Source organism: Vipera ursinii (genome assembly GCF_947247035.1).
Source record: "Vipera ursinii genome assembly, chromosome: 2".
Taxonomy (NCBI): Eukaryota; Metazoa; Chordata; class Lepidosauria; order Squamata; family Viperidae; genus Vipera; species Vipera ursinii.
Window position 1 is genome coordinate 293306410 of NC_139513.1, and position 16206 is coordinate 293322615.

At 44.6% G+C, this 16206-nt stretch overlaps 1 protein-coding gene across 2 annotated transcripts in view; it reads left to right on the forward strand.

The window, feature by feature from the left end:
- CTIF (cap binding complex dependent translation initiation factor) overlaps positions 1-16206 on the forward strand; it is a 167581-nt gene that overhangs the window by 98812 nt on the left and 52563 nt on the right. Inside the window, exons 8-9 of one of the 2 annotated variants that reach the window (XM_083354847.1) lie at positions 9837-10275; positions 15780-16112. In XM_083354847.1, coding sequence (XP_083210973.1) covers positions 9837-10275; positions 15780-16112 — 772 coding nt within the window. The remainder of the gene's footprint in view (positions 1-9836; positions 10276-15779; positions 16113-16206) is intronic. The other variant, XM_083354848.1, reaches the window with a different exon arrangement.

Consider the following 16206-nt stretch of genomic DNA (forward strand, 5'->3'; position numbering starts at 1 on the left):
CACACACACACACACACACACACATATATATATATATACACACACACACACACACACATATATATATATATATATATATATACACACACACACACACATATATATATATATATATACACACATATGTATATGTACATATATATATATATATATATACATATATATATATATATATATACAGGCACCCGCGAAAACCTCAGAAAACAAATATCTTACGTCTATGGGGAGGAAATCTACCCGCTAACCAAGACCTACGAAAAACTCGAAGTACGAAGAGCTTCCATTCTGTGTGACCTCACATTCCTACGCAACTGCCGAGATCAAAATTTAATCCCCACATCCTTCCAATTGAAATTCCACTCCAACTCTGCAGCCATCAAACGCATCCTGATAAGAACTGAACTGGCCCTAATCGGAAACGAACTCCACACAAAAAGATTCCTCCTGGACCGAATCAACAGAGACCTCCTCACACTTCACCTCAAACTCAGCAACAAGATCCACCCCACACTTTGGGACAAATTCAAACAAATCGCCGTCTGGAGAGCTGAAACAGAGACTGCCTACAAAACAGACACACACACCAATAAACTCCGAAGACTAAAGGAACGCCAGAAACAAACCCCTCCTCTCCCACAGCAACACATGAAACAAACTGTGCACAACATCTCAGATAGGATTCTCACCAAAGCCGAAACCAACGTCCTGTCTAAAGGATTTAATTTTGCAGTCGCTCCCAAACACATTCCCACGGAAACCATTATATGCGGAGTCGAATCCAGCCTGACCAAAATTAACCCTGATGACGCCAACAAAATCAGACTCGAAGTGACCAACATCCCCTGCACCAGCAAACCACCCAAAAGCAACTTACCCAAAGAGGAACAGACAGCACTACTTAACCTAAAAAATGACACCAGCATAATCATTCTGCCAGCAGACAAAGGCAACGCCACGGTGGTAATGAACTCATCTGACTACCATACCAAATTATCCAAACTACTCCGAGACTCCACATACAAACTCCTCAAGACAGATCCCACCACCTACCTGGAAAAAACCACAAAATCAAAAATAAAAGCCACCCCCATCAGTGAAGAGATCCAGAAAACAATCATTCCCAGAGAAAAATCTTCCAGATGTCCTAAGCTCTATGGTCTGCCCAAGATACACAAAGAAGGAACCCCACTCAGACCCATAGTCAGCTCCATAGGCTCACCTCTACAAAATCTAGCCAAATTTCTTGCCAAACAACTACAGCCTTATGCAAATTCCATCACCTCACACGTACAAAACTCATTCCAATTCATAAAGATCATAAGTAAACTAAACTTACAGCCCTGTGACCTACTTGTGAGCTTCGATGTTGTATCCCTCTTCACCCAAGTGCCAATCAAAGAAGCCTTGACAGCTATCCTAAATAAATACAACCCCCCAAAACACATCCTAGATCTGACCAACCACTGCCTATCTAACACATACTTCATCTACAATGGACAAAGATACAAACAAATGGAAGGAGCACCCATGGGATCACCCCTCTCACCTGTCATCGCAAACCTCTACATGGAACACTTTGAAACCCTCGCTCTAGAAAAATCCAACCACAAACCCAAACTCTGGCTCAGATACGTAGATGAAAAACTGGATGACTTCCTCATACACCTCAATAGCCTACACCCCAAAATACAATTCACCATGGAAACAGAAGCTAACAATCAACTTCCCTTCCTTGATGTCTTAGTCTACAAGAAATCCAACGGCTCCCTAGGACACATTATCTACCATAAAAAAACACACACAAACCGCTATCTGAATGCACTCTCACACCACCACCCAGCACAGATCAACTCCGTAGCCAAGACACTCATCTCCAGAACAAAACACCTAGCTGACGAACAACACCTAAAAACCGAACTACACACCCTCACTAATGTACTAACAGCCAATGGATTCCAAAGAAACACGATTACCAACTTAATCCGAAGAGAGACACCCACAAAAACCCAAGACAGAGAACAAGAAAATGGCAAAGCCCTCCTCCCATACTTAAAAGGGACCACAGACAGAATCAGCAAGGTCCTCCAAAAACACAACATCAAAACAGCATTCTACACAGACAGAAAAATATCCACCATCCTAAGAAACCCCAAGGACATAATTGGGTTAGAAAACCAAGGAGTATACGTAATCCCATGCACCACCTGCCCCACCACATACATCGGACAGACCAACAGAAGAATAAGTGCACGCATTGAAGAGCACAAAAACTCACTCAGAAAGGGAGAACAAACTTCATCCCTGGTCCAACACTTTGAAGCCACGGGACATGAAATTGATTTTAAAAAAACCAAAACTATCGCCAAAATTGAACATTTTAACAACAGAATAATCAGAGAAGCCATTGAGATAGAAAAACGCCCCCACAGCATGAATAAACGAGATGATACCTCTCGTCTACCAGCCATTTGGAAACCCGCCTTGATTGACAGACGAGGCCCAACCACCAAGAATGATACCAGACCCAAACTCATGATAACATCACATGACATCACCACCACACAACCATTCAAAAAGCAAATCCGAACCCACAACGATAAAGACACACAACCACAAAACAGAAACCTAACTACAGCTGCAACATCAGCCACTTTAAACCCCTCCAAACCACACAATAAGCAAACTGACACCCACTATAAAAACATGGCACCACCACAAACACGAAGCCGAACAAAAGCAGCACAACTCACCAGCTCAGGTCTGGAGCTGGCAGCTGAGACCAGCCCATCCACTCAGAACACCCCCCCCCACCCAATCAGAACACACCCACCATTCAAAACACACTCCCACCCAATCGGAACACACTTGGTCCCCTACCCAATCAGAGCACACCTCCACAGAGCACACCCCCTCTGGCAGTTTGAAGGGGAGGAACAAACAGCCACATGCTTCTCCCAGAAGAAGGAAGCTAAAGCCTGATGATGACGGATGGGATTCCGTCGAAACGTTGCGCCTACACCTTTAGTTCTACGCGGGGAAAAACCCGAAAAACCAAGGATCCATATATATATATATATATATATATATATATATATATATATATATATATATATATATATATATATATATATATATATATATATATATATATATATATATATATATACACATATACGGTATATATATACAGGGCTTTTTTCTCATAGAACATTGGAATATAGAATAGAATTAGAATAGAACAGAACAGAACGGAATGGAATAGAATGGAATAGAATAGAATGGAATGGAATAGAATAGAATGGAATGGAATAGAATAGAATAGAATAGAATAGAATAGAATAGAATAGAATAGAATAATGGAATAGAATAGAATAGAATAGAATAGAATGGAATGGAATAGAATAGAATGGAATGGAATGGAATGGAATAGAATAGAATAGAATAGAATAGAATGGAATGGAATGGAATAGAATAGAATGGAATGGAATGGAATGGAATGGAATGGAATGGAATGGAATAGAATAGAATAGAATAGAATAGAATAGAATAGAATAGAATAGAATAGAATAGAATAGAATGGACCTTGGAGGTCTTCTAGTCCAACCCCCTCCTCAAGGAGGAGAACCTATACCATTTCAGGCAAATGGTTGTCCAATCTCATTTTAAAACCTCCGTGATCGAGCACCCCACAACTTCTGAACTTGATTGTTCTCACTATCAGGAAGTTTCTCCTTAATTCCAGCTTGCTTCTCTCCTTGATGAGTTCCCATCCGTTGCTTCTTGTCCTGCCTTCAGGGGCTTTGGAGAGTAGCTTGACTGCCTCTTCTTTGGGGCAGTCCCTGAGATACTGGAAGACTGCCATCTTGTCACCCCTTAGTCCTTCTCTTCATTAGACATCTTATCCAGTTTAAATTCCAAAGTCTGTTCATCCCATTTCAGTTGTCCCTCATCTGTTAAGAGATACGCTGCAAAGCAGCTCGCTCTGCCTCTGAAGATGCCCGCCACAATTGCTGGCAAAACGTCACAACCAACGAAAAGTAGACCACAACCATCCAACCCCAAAGCTCATTGCTGCTTTATTGTGTTTTTGTCTTTTGTGATCAGAAATGCCCAGCCTCTAGTGAACCAACCCTCTTTCGACCTTTGTTGCAACACTTTTCAAATGGATTTGTAAAACAGGAATGTCAAATTTGAGCTAAAATCGATGAAGTTTATTTTTTCCAAGGACAGTCAAGTTCTTCACCTTCTGATTTTGTTCTTTTAGCATTTCTGCCTTTTGCCTCTGTGTTTGCTATTTCCTCAGATTTTGTTTGTCTTTCTGTGTTATGTTCACGTGGATATATAATTCTGATTTTTTTTTTGAGGGATTATCCCACGTGTTATTTTTCAGAATCCCAATATTTCTTCCTTATTTTAGGGACTCCACTTGATTTTATGTTTTCAGTTAAGCTTTGTGGAAAAAAAACAGGTGTTCCTTTGTTTGCATGTACCTATTGTTTTTGGAATTGCTTATCTCTGCTTTCATATTAGTCCATTTTGCTAGAAGTGGCCACTGTTCTTTCCTTTAATTCTTCCATGACTTTCTGCAATTATTTTGCTGTCTTGCTTTTTTGTCATTTACATTTTTCACATTTTTGTTGCTTTAAACTTTGTACGTTGTGAATATTAAAAAAAAAATGATTTACCGGTATTTCATTTTCCAATTTCATTTTCTAGGTTGGCTTCTGATTTTTAGCGTGGTAGCTTGCTTTTAATTTATAACCCGGTTCTGCTGCTGTTATTTCTGCAAGGCTGTTCATGAGCTGATTCATCCCTTTGATCATTTGTGTCATAATTGAGTGGACAGCCCTATTTGCACTGTGCAAAGCAATTTTTTTTAAAAAATGTTTCCCTTGAATAGATATCAAAGAAAGCAATCTTTTTTTCTTACCGTTTCTTTCATGCATTCCAAAACTTTTTTCCTCTAAGTGGCTTTTAATATTCAGACAGCCGTGGTTCTGTTTTATAATTATGAATTGATGATTCAGAATTTTTGTTGGCTGCTTCCAAATGGATGTTCGCAGTGACACACACACACCCCTTTTTTTTGGAAACATTTTTTTTCCCGTTTCAAAACTTTTTTTTAAAATGCTTTTAATTGATTTTCCAATGTACAGGTAAAAGCCCTAGACCAGGGGTGGGCAACCTCGGCTCTTTTATGACTCGTGGACTTCAACTCCCAGAATTCCTGAGCAGCTGGCTCAGGAATTCTGGGAGTTGAAGTCCACGAGTCATAAAAGAGCCGAGGTTGCCGACCCCTGCCCTAGACTTACGACCACAATTTCTGTTGTTATATAAGGCATTTGTTAAGTGAATTTTGCCCCATTTTTTAATTAAATCACTGCGTTTGATAAGTTAGTAACCCAGTTAAGTGAATTTGGCTTCCCTCATTGACTTTGTTTGTCAGAAGATTGCAGAGGGGGATCCCCTGACTTTAGGACACAACAACGGTCATAAATACGATTATGGGGATGCTGCAAAAGTTGTAACTGTTATTATAGGTCACTTTTTCCAGTGCCGTTGTAAGTTTGAACAGTCGCTAGCAAGCTGTTGTAAGTCACAAGGACTATCTGTATTAACTCTGGTGTCTATATAAAGGCCTTTATCTCTAACCCACCAGCCATCTAAAGTTCATACGTTTGTTTCCGGAAACCGTAAGTTGCTGGATTTGACTTTTATCATTTCACAATTTCTTGATTTTTTGTGAAGTGGCCAGGTTTGGGGCTGATTTCCTTCCAGTTTTATCTGCAGGTTGCCCAGCAGAGAGAGCCGGACCCCGTAATCCATTCTCCACAATTTCCACCCGTGGGGTACTGGAACACCCAGATCTTTTTGACTAATATTCCTACCAAGCCCCCTGAATAATGCGGTGGGAAGAGGTGTCCGATCCACATGGGAACGGAATTCGAGAATGCAGTTTTTTTATTTTATTTTATTTTATTTTATTTTAATTCCATTTATATCCCGCCCTTCTCCGAAGACTCAAGGCGGCTTACAAGCTTAGCAGTAAGCTAAGCTTACAAGCTTAGCCACTAATCTCCTAGTTAAGCTCCCGCAAAGTGATTATAACTCTACAGCCAGCATAATGTGCAGAAATACATTTGGATTTATACCTGGACCTCGTTCTGTACAAGTTCTCTTCCCAGGAATTGGCCCAGGGGCTGGTGTGTCACGGAACAGTCATAAACAGTATAACTTCTGACAAGGCTCAGTGACAACATGTTGTGAATCGTTCATTCAGCAGCCGTAAGGGAAGGGCGAAGTCAGTTTTTCTGTTTTGTTTTTATATATATATATAAAAAATAATAATAATACAGAAACTCAGAGCGTGGCTACAGAGACGAGAGGCAGCTTTCACCGTGATTCAGAATGACCGGCCCCATCCTTGGCTGCACCTCTCCGGCCACGGATACACGTGGGAGAACTAGTTGCGCCGAGTTCGTTGGCAGCCCTTGGGGCGTGCTCCCAAGCGCGGCCTGCCTTTTGCAAAAACCATGGATCGGAAGTCCCCGTGCGGAAAATGGGGGTTGGTTTATCCCTCCTGAGAGTCCTGGGTGGGGAGGGGGGGGCGCGAAGAATGTCTCTCTGTCCGATGCTTGAAGAAGCCTAGTTTGTTGACTCAAAGGCCAGGCTGGGAGGTGTTGGGGGGAAACAGAATAAAAGCTAGAGAGAGGTGACTCATTGCCCCTCGGTCAAAGATTCATGGAGATATCAATAAAAATAGGAGGGAGGGAGGGAGGAAAAAAAGACAAGATAGGAAGGAAGGAAGAGGGAGGAAGGATAGCTAAGAAGGAAGGAGGGAGGAAGGAAGGAAGGAGGGAAGGAAGGAAGGAAGACAGACAGACAGACAAGATAGGAAGGAAGGAAGAGGGAGGGAGGGAGGACAGCAAGGAAGGAGGGAGGAAGGAAAGGATGGAAGGAAGGGAAGGAAGACGATAGGAAGGAAGGAGAGGGAGGAAGGAAGGAAGGAAGGAAGGAAGGAGAGGGTGGAAGGAAGGAAGGAGAGGGAGGAAGGAAGGAAGACAAGATAGGAAGGAAGGAAAGCTGGAAGGAAGGAAGGAAGGAAGAGGGAGGGAGGATAGCAAGGAAGGAGGGAGGAAGGAAAGGATGGAAGGAAGGGAAGGAAGGAAGGAAGACAAGATAGGAAGGAAGGAGAGGGAGGAAGGAAGGAAGGAGAGGGAGGAAGGAAGGAAGACAAGATAGGAAGGAAGGAAAGCTGGAAGGAAGGAAGAGGGAGGGAGGATAGCAAGGAAGGAGGGAGGAAGGAAAGGATGGAAGGAAGGGAAGGAAGGAAGGAAGACAAGATAGGAAGGAAGGAAGGAAGACAAGATAGGAAGGAAGGAGAGGGAGGAAGGAAGGAAGGAAGGAGAGGGAGGTAGGAAGGAAGACAAAATAGGAAGGAAGGAAAGCTGGAAGAAAGGAAGGAAGAGGGAGGGAGGATAGCAAGGAAGGAGGGAGGAAGGGAAGGATGGAAGGAAGGGAAGGAAGGAAGGAAGACAAGATAGGAAGGAAGGAGAGGGAGGAAGGAAGGAAGGAGAGGGAGGAAGGGAGGGAGGGAGGGGACTGGTGGAGTAATTCAGATTCATGGACCCTTAATGCTCCCATTGTGATGGTGTGCTGAGTTATCTGATCTTGCGGGAGTGGAGGGACCTGTTTATAAACCTCCCACTGAATATCCCGAGAGAGCCAGTCAGGGACCAAGAAAAGGGGCCAGGAAGCTATTTTATACGCGTATATTTTCATAAAAGGGATTCCGACAAACAATTCTGTGTATATCTGGTTGCGGTTTTGTCCTTTGAATTTGCTGCTCCCGAGATTTAGCCGAGATCTCCTTTTTCCTAATCTTTTAAAGTTTGGACTGTCAGTTGCGTAGAAAACCAGCGGTCGGAGTTTACGGTATTTCAAAAGTTTCTGTTTGCTTGCCTCGTTGCTTTGTTTTATATTTCGCTACGCAATCTTACTCATTTCTGCTGGGGAAGCCAGTCAAACAGGGCTTCATTCCAGATAAAGCAATACAGTGGCCAAAATCCCTATCCAGCACGACCAGCGAGAGAGTTATGGACTCTGTAGTCCAACACATTTGTAATGTGCCCAGTCGACTGCTCTTTAAAAGCAAAGTTGGCCCCCTGGTATTGGTGGCGCCACGTTTAAAGGGTGAGAAGAGCTGGGTGGAAGCGGGTGCAGACATGCATATTTTAAAGCTTTTTCCTTATTCAGACATTGGGGTCCAAAAAAGACCTCGTGAATTCTTTGCAAAGCACACTCGTAAGCTTCCAAATGGAAGAAATCGGACAAAGCAATAAACAAAGGCTGGATCAGCTGGACCTATAAAGCCTGATCTGGATCTTAGGTCTACTCTTATCCAGTACGGTAGTCCTTGACTTACGACCACAATTGAATCCAAAATTTCTCTCGCTAAGCCAGACGCGTGTTGAGTTTTGCCCCGTTTTACGATCTTTCTCGCCAGAGTGGTTAAGGGAATCACTGCCACCGTTGTTGTGAATCGCTGCAGTTGTCAAGTTAGCGCCATGGTGGCGCAGAGGTTAGAATGCGGCATTGCAGGCTGACTCTGCCCCCTGCCAGGAGTTCAATCCTGACAGGCTCGAGGTTTCCGAGGTCGGGAAAATGAGGACCTGGATTGTTGAAGGGAAGGGGCCAAATATGCTGACCGTGTAAACCGCTTAGAGAAGGCTGCAAGAGCACTATGAAGTGGTATGTAAGTCTAAGCACTATTGCTATTGCTAGTAACAGAGTTGTTAAGTGGCTTTCCCACTGACGTTGCTTGTCAGAAGGTCGCCAAGGGGGATCACATACGATCCCGGGACACTGCGACGGTCATAAATGTGAACCAGTGGCCAAGCGTCTGAATTTTGATCACGTGACCACGGGGATACCGCAATGGTCATAAGTGTGAAAAATGGTCATAAGTCATTTTTCCCAGTGCCGCTGTAACCTTGAACGGTCACTAAATGAATTGATGTAAGTCAGGAACTACCTGTATTTCTAGAAATAGTCCCTGACTTAACCATCATTCATTTAGCAACAATTCGAGGTTACAGTGGCGCTGAAACGAGTTAAAACTGGAATTTACTACTATCACAGCATCCCAACGGTCACTAAGCAAACGGTTGTAAGTCAAGAACTCCCTGTGTTGTTTCTCAGATGGATTCACGCTGATATTGTGTGACGCAGGCTGTGCTGTGGGCGGGGTGTCTAGGAGGCCCGTTTCATGGCCACGCGCAGAGAGACGTCCCAAAAGTGCTTTTTTTCAAGAGGCAACTGGACTTCCTTTCTTTTTCTTTGAAGACCTTTCGCTTCCCCTGCAAGAGGCTTCTTCAGCTCTGACTGGAAGGTGGGGAATGGGAGGATTTATACTCCTTGCAGAGAGCTGGTCGTTAGTACTCTTCCTGAGAATCGTGGAGACCGTTTGGAGGCTTACCTGTGCCCTCAGGGTCACCTGAGTGGGTGCAAATGGGGGTGGAGCCCTCTTGGGACTGCTGAAAGGACGGAGAAAGCCCCGCCCCCATTTGCACTACTCAGGTGACCAAGACAACACAGAGAAGCCTGGCCTCAACGACTCTCTAAAAAGGATGCAAATGACTGGCTGTCTACAAGGAGTATAAATCTTTCCGTTCCCTACCATTCCAGTCCGCGCCAAAGAAGCTTTTTGGGCGAGAAGCGAAACGTCTTCAAAGGAAAACCAAGGAAGTCCAGCTGCCTCTGCAAAAAGCACCTTTGGGACAAAGACCGAGAATCCCCAGAGACCCCCGCTGACCCTCCCTGCTTTGGCTTTGCAGGAAGCAAAGGGCTCCTGGGGGGAACAAGCCGCAGCAGCACCCAGAACATCAGCCAGGCACCACCAAGCACAACAAAGAGCACCAGAAACCCTCGCAAGGCGGCCCAGCGCCACACTCCTCGGGGCGATGTGGCCACCACGGCTACAGCCAGAACCGGCGGTGGCACCACAACCAGAAACACTCTCCCAACGACAAAGAGGCGCACCGGAATGCCAAAGAGACCGAGAATCTGAAAATAGACGATACCTCGGTCTGCACGGTGCACATCCCTCTGGAGCTGCATCGCAACCACGACGCCACCGAGAGGCCCTCAGCGCCGTATCTCCCGGACCCCGAAAGCAAACGGAAGGACAGCATCCACGAGCGGAAAAACGAGAGACCCAAAGTAAACTTGCTGCAGTCTTCCAAGGACAGACTACGCAGGAGGCTAAAAGAGAAGGTAGATGCTTTTTTTCCCCTCAGGTCGCTTCTTCTTTTTTTAATACCACTTTATTAAATTTCAGAAAGAATTAAAATGCACGCTGACTGCCCAAAACAGGGGAGGGAGAACATTCAAAAGGAGACAGAGTGAAAGAGTGGTAGAAAAAGGAGAAAAGCAGGGAAAGGCATTCAGCTTTTCTCAGTGCAAATATAATGTTGTTGTTGTTAGTTGCGAAGTCGTGTCCGACCCCTCGCGACCCCCCAGACAACCTTCCTCCAGGCCTTCCTGTCCTCTACCATCTTCTGGAGTCCATTGAGGCTCACGCCTCCTGCTTCAGTGACTCCATCCAGCCAGGCTAGAAAGTAGGAGACTCTGAGTTCTAATCCTACTTTAGGCATGAAAGTCATCTAGGTCAGCGGTCTCCAACCTTTCTGGGGTGGCGGCCCAGTGGGAGAGGGAGGGGCAGGCGCCTTACGCGCGCATGCGCAAACATGAATGGCCGCATGTGCGTGTGTACAAACAGGCTGCGAGCATGTGCACCATGCAAGCGGGGCTGTGAACATGTACACGAAGCACTCTGCGATGGCGGTGCTTGCTTGAGGTTGTGGCGCTGCTGCCTCCAGGCTTGCAGCGATGCTACCACCAGCGCAAGGATAGCGCCGCAGCCCGCAATGATGCTCTCCCCAGCAAGAGGATTGCGCTGCTGTCCCGTGCGAGAATTGGATCTCGGCCCACAACGATGTTGCCCCCATGCGAGGCTTGTGCTGCTGCCCCCACGCGAGGTTCATACAGTGGTCTACCTGCCACTTGCAGCGCTGCCACCCGCACACAAGGTTCGTGGCAACGCCGCCACCCACACGGCACTAGGTGCTGCCGCTGCCCACACAACACTCGCAGAAACGGGCACAAGGCGGAGTGGGCATGCGCACATGCGGATGCACTGCCCAGCTACTCATGCGGCCAAGGGGCCACAGTCTGGCAGTGGGCTGCGGCCCATAGGTTGGGGACCTCCGATCTAGGTGACTGTGGGCCAGTCCCCAGGAGGTGCTGAGTTCCAGTCCCACCTTAGGTACAAAAGTGGGATGGGTGACTTTGGACCAATCACCAGGGGACTCTTAGTTCTATCCCGCCTTAGCCATGAAAGCTGGATGGGTAACTGGGCCAATCACGGGGAGAGTTTTAAGTTCCATTCCCGCCTTAACCATGAAAAACAGCTGGGTGACTTTGACCCAGTCACTTTTACCTCAGTTCAACTCACCTTTGTGGGGAAAACGAGGGAGGAGATATGTTCACTGCTTTGAATTATTTATTAAAAACATATAATAAAGATAGGATATAAATAAAAACTAATAAACCAGACTGCAAAAATAACTTCTGGTTTAAAAATCAGCCTAAACAAAATCTTAACACAAGCCTAGTGTTCCATTTCCACATCCCTGTTAATTCATTTTTTCCAGTCCACTTTTTGATTACTTATTTTTACATTTATTTCATCTCTGTGTATTATATTTCCTCATTATTATAGCCCTAAAAAGAGAAGGAAAAAAAAATCCCACATTTCCTCCATTCTGTTGATCCCTCGTAACAGAAAAAAAAGATCCCTGTCTCAAAATTCACATCCATCTTTTTTTTTCCTCACTCACTTCTTGAGCAACCAAAGCATAGACATTTGCACGTTTCTTGTGTCAGGGAGTTGCACTGACCTCATTTCTGAGGATTTGTGACCTTGATGTCACTGGAACAAGAGAAACCAAAATATCCAGGCCTTTAATCAGTTTTCAGAGGGCTTAAGGCATCCATTTTGCCCTTAAATCCTCCCAAATGGGGAAAAAGTGGGGGCAGAGGGCTGGCAGAAATGAGCGCTTTAAACCTATATAATAAGTTCGGTTCTCTGGAGTCATCTGTGTATGATTCCCTCATATGAATACTTTTTTATTTCCACCAGAAGCTGCTTCTGTTACCTGTATTTAAACCCAGATGGATGATATTCAGTCTTATTGCGCTGAGGTAACCCAGGAGTAAATACAGTAAACAGCGGTCTGTAGTACATGGTGGTTTATTACATTATCTACAAATATACACTGGAAACAAGATACCTACATGTGGTCATTCAGCAAACTCTTAACACACAGCAGTTACGAGAGAGAAAGACTAGCAAGGCTTCCCTTTTATACTCAAGCTCTTAAAGGGATACTGCTGAGTCATTCCCAGTGCTTTTTTTGTAAGAAAAAAGGTGCCAGAACTCACATCTTGTTTATCTTTTATTTAAAATATTATATATTCAGTTCTTAGCAGGACAGGTGGTTGAGAAGTAATTAGTATATTTCTTCTTTTTTTCATTTTTAAATTTGGGTCACACTTTTTCACTAAAAATTTAGAAAAGTTTTTCAATTCACCAATGATTTTTTAAAATAAAGAAATTATTTATCTCTCACACGTAGTCCATCATTGTATACACACGCACACATGTCAGTTGTGTAACGAAACATAACGGTCGCCGCCCGCAGTAAGCACCCAGCATGCGACCACACGACCAATCACAAGCCAAGCAGTGCCACAATCCGAGCAGCTCCATCACAACCAGCGCAGACTCGACACACAAACAGCCTGTTTACACCATTTTAATGATTTTGCCACCGACCTGCTATTCTCGGCAGGGCGATTCAACTCCACATGGACCAAACATCAAATTTTCAAAAGTTACTTTTAAAACTTGGAAAATTTGTCGGAAAAAGGTTCCGGAACTCTGTTCCGGTGCGTTCTGTGACAAAAAAGCACAGGTCATTCCTAACATTGCATCATTCATCTCACGTTATACAAGCTGGTTAGCTTCTAAATGATTACCTTGACCTATTCTCATCATCAAAATTGAGGTGCATCTGCTATGTTATACATTCATTATTTATTCATTAAACAAACTCATATAACTTCCCATATATCTCTCTCTCTCCCTCCCTCTCTCTCTCTCTCTCTCTCTCTCACACACACACACACACACACACACACACACTCTAGGTAGCGTACAATATTAAAAGTCAAAGAGTTAAAAATTCACCATTTAACCGACCCACTGCCCACCCTATGGCGGCAACGAGTGGGGTCCCTTTTCTTCAAGACTTTGCAGAAAAGCCACAGGGATGGAGCCACTGCAGAAAAGGCCCTTGGCAGTGAGTTAGCTTTTTCGTGGCCTTGTCATCGGGAAATCATGCAATACACCAGAAAGAAAAGTGGAACAGAAATGATTACTAATATATTGTTATTGATATTGTCAACTTTACAGAAACTATTGCTCTTTGGCTGTATTTTGTCTTGAAAAAGTCTGTTGTCATTTAGCGTCCCTGTTTTAATTTCTCTTCTGCTTCAGCAAAACTAGCGCAGTGTCCTGTAATACCACGTTCTATCTGTAGGTGTCACTCTACATTATTTGTTGCTTTCGCTTTCTATTGATCAGAGCTAACCTTAGTTTTGACTGAAATAAGTACCCACTTAAAACAGTGTCCTGGGCATCGGTTCGTGAATCTTAACAAACCAACCATTGAACTTCTTGTGCCAACTTACCTGAAGACAGCCAGTTAATTAAAGTTAGAATGCAGTTTTACCTCTAATGTTGGAGGGGACTTTAATCATTTGTCCCAGCATGGAATGAGTAACTCAGTGAAAATGAATTTCATCGTGTAATTCATCAAGAAAATGAGTAGAAATTCAATGGGCATAGCTTCCCAGTATTTTTTTAGGAATATTCATCCCTTTAATTGCTGTCTGCCATATGGGCATTAAAAGTGCAGTTTCTGCCCAAAAACAGAGTCTTTTTTTAACACTCCAAGATCCGTGAAAAACTTTTAGAGGATGTTCTTATCTCCATTTCCAGAGCACAGGATTTGAAGAAACAGGACAGTACTTTTTTCAGAAGTCCTCGGATATTTAAATTTGTTGGTTAAAAAAATACAGGTAATCCACAACTGAGCCCAAAATTTATTTTGCTAAGGGAGACAGTTGTGAAGTGAATTTTGCCCTGTTTTATGACCTTCCTTGCCACAGTTATTAAGTGAATCGCGGCAGTTGTTAAGTTAGTAAAATGGTTGTTAAGTGAATCTGGCTTCCCCAATTGCTTTGCTTGTCGGAAGGTCGTAAAAGGGGATCACGTGACCCCGGGACACGGCGACCGTCGTAAATACCAGTCGGTTGCCAAGCATCCGAATTTTGATCCCTTGTCCATGGGGATGCTGCAATGGTCGTAAATATGAAAAAGAGTCGTAAGTCACTTTTTTCAGGGCCGTTGCAACTTTGAACTGTCATTAAATGAACTGTTGTAAGTTGAGGATTACCTGTAGCTCAGTTAAAAGAATTTGAAAGGTGCAATTCAGATTGATTCTGGTATTCTGTGGAGATGCACCCCTGCGTGAGTAGAGATTAGCTAGAAATAGATACCAGGTCAGAACTGCCGTTTCATAAAAGGGCAGCCTTCGAATGCATCGGGACCACAATTCCCAGAATGCCCGGGAGGGTCCTAGATTTAGGCAAGAAAAAACAAATGCACAAATATAGTATAGGTCAGGGGTAGGCAACCTCGGCTCTTTTATGACTCATGGACTTCAACTCCCAGAATTCCTGAGTCAGCTATGCTGACTCAGGAATTCTGGGAGTTGAAGTCCATGAGTCATAAAAGAGCCGAGGTTGCCTACCCCTGGTATAGGTGATACCTTGCTCAATAGTAGTAACTGTGAGAGGGACCTCGGTGTCCTAGTGGACAATCACTTCAATATGAGCCAGCCGTGTGCTGCAGCTGCCAAAAAAGCCAACACAGTGCTAGGCTGCATTGACAGAGGGATAGAATCAAGATCACGTGAAGTACTAATACCGCTTTACAATGCCTTGGTAAGGCCACACTTGGAATACGGCATCCAGTTTTGGTCACCACAATGTAAAAAAGATGTTGAGACTCTGGAAAGAGTGCAGAGAAGAGCAACAAGGATGATCAGGGGACTGGAGGCAAAAACATACAAGGAACAGTTGCTGGAATTGGGCATTTCTGGTTTAAGGAAGAGAAGGGTGAGGGGTGACATGATAGCAGCCTTCCAGTATCTCAGGGGCTACCCCAAAGAAGAGGGAGTCAAGCTATTCTCCTAAGCACCTGAGGGCAGGACAAGAAGCAACAGATGGAAGCTAATCAAGGAGAGAAGCAACCTGGAACTAAGGAGAAACTTCCTGACAGTGAGGACAATTAACCAGTGGAACTACCTGCCTCCAGAAGCTGGGAATGCTCCAACACTGGAAGTTTTTAAGAAGAGACAGGACAGCCATTTGTCTGAAATGGTGTAGGGTTTCCTTCCTGAGCAGGAGGTTGGACTAGAAGACCTCCAAGGTCCCCTCCAACTCTATTGTTGTTGTTGTTGTTATTCAGATTGAGCAGGTAGGCCTCTATGCCAGCTTTTGTTTGATGCCTCCTAACCGTCGTGGCTTGCCGCAGAGTGCTGACCTCCGTTCTCTTCTCTTTCTCCCTCCATGTCTCCCGTGCGTAACAGATGCCTTGTCTTTCCCTTTTCACGGATCAGGACGAAGTGGTGGTGGCGTCCACGGACCCACAAAGGAACAAAATGGACAAATTAATTGAGATTCTCAATAGCATGAGGAATAACAATAGCAGCGGGGTGGACTGCAAGCTCACCAGCTTCATGGAGGAGGCCCAGAACGCCACCAACTCCGAGGAGATGTTGGGGGAGATCGTCAAGACCATCTACCAGAAGGCCGTCAGCGACCGCAGCTTCGCCTGCACGGCGGCCAAGCTGTGCGACAAGATGGCGCACTTCATGGTGGACGGCACCAAGTTCCGGAGTCTCCTTCTCAACATGCTCCAGGTAACCGGATAAATTATTCCTTCCGCTCCGCTTGGCCGGCTGAGATTTCCCTGCCATCTGGCCGTGCTTCAGAAGCAAGCCAGCATTCCTTCTT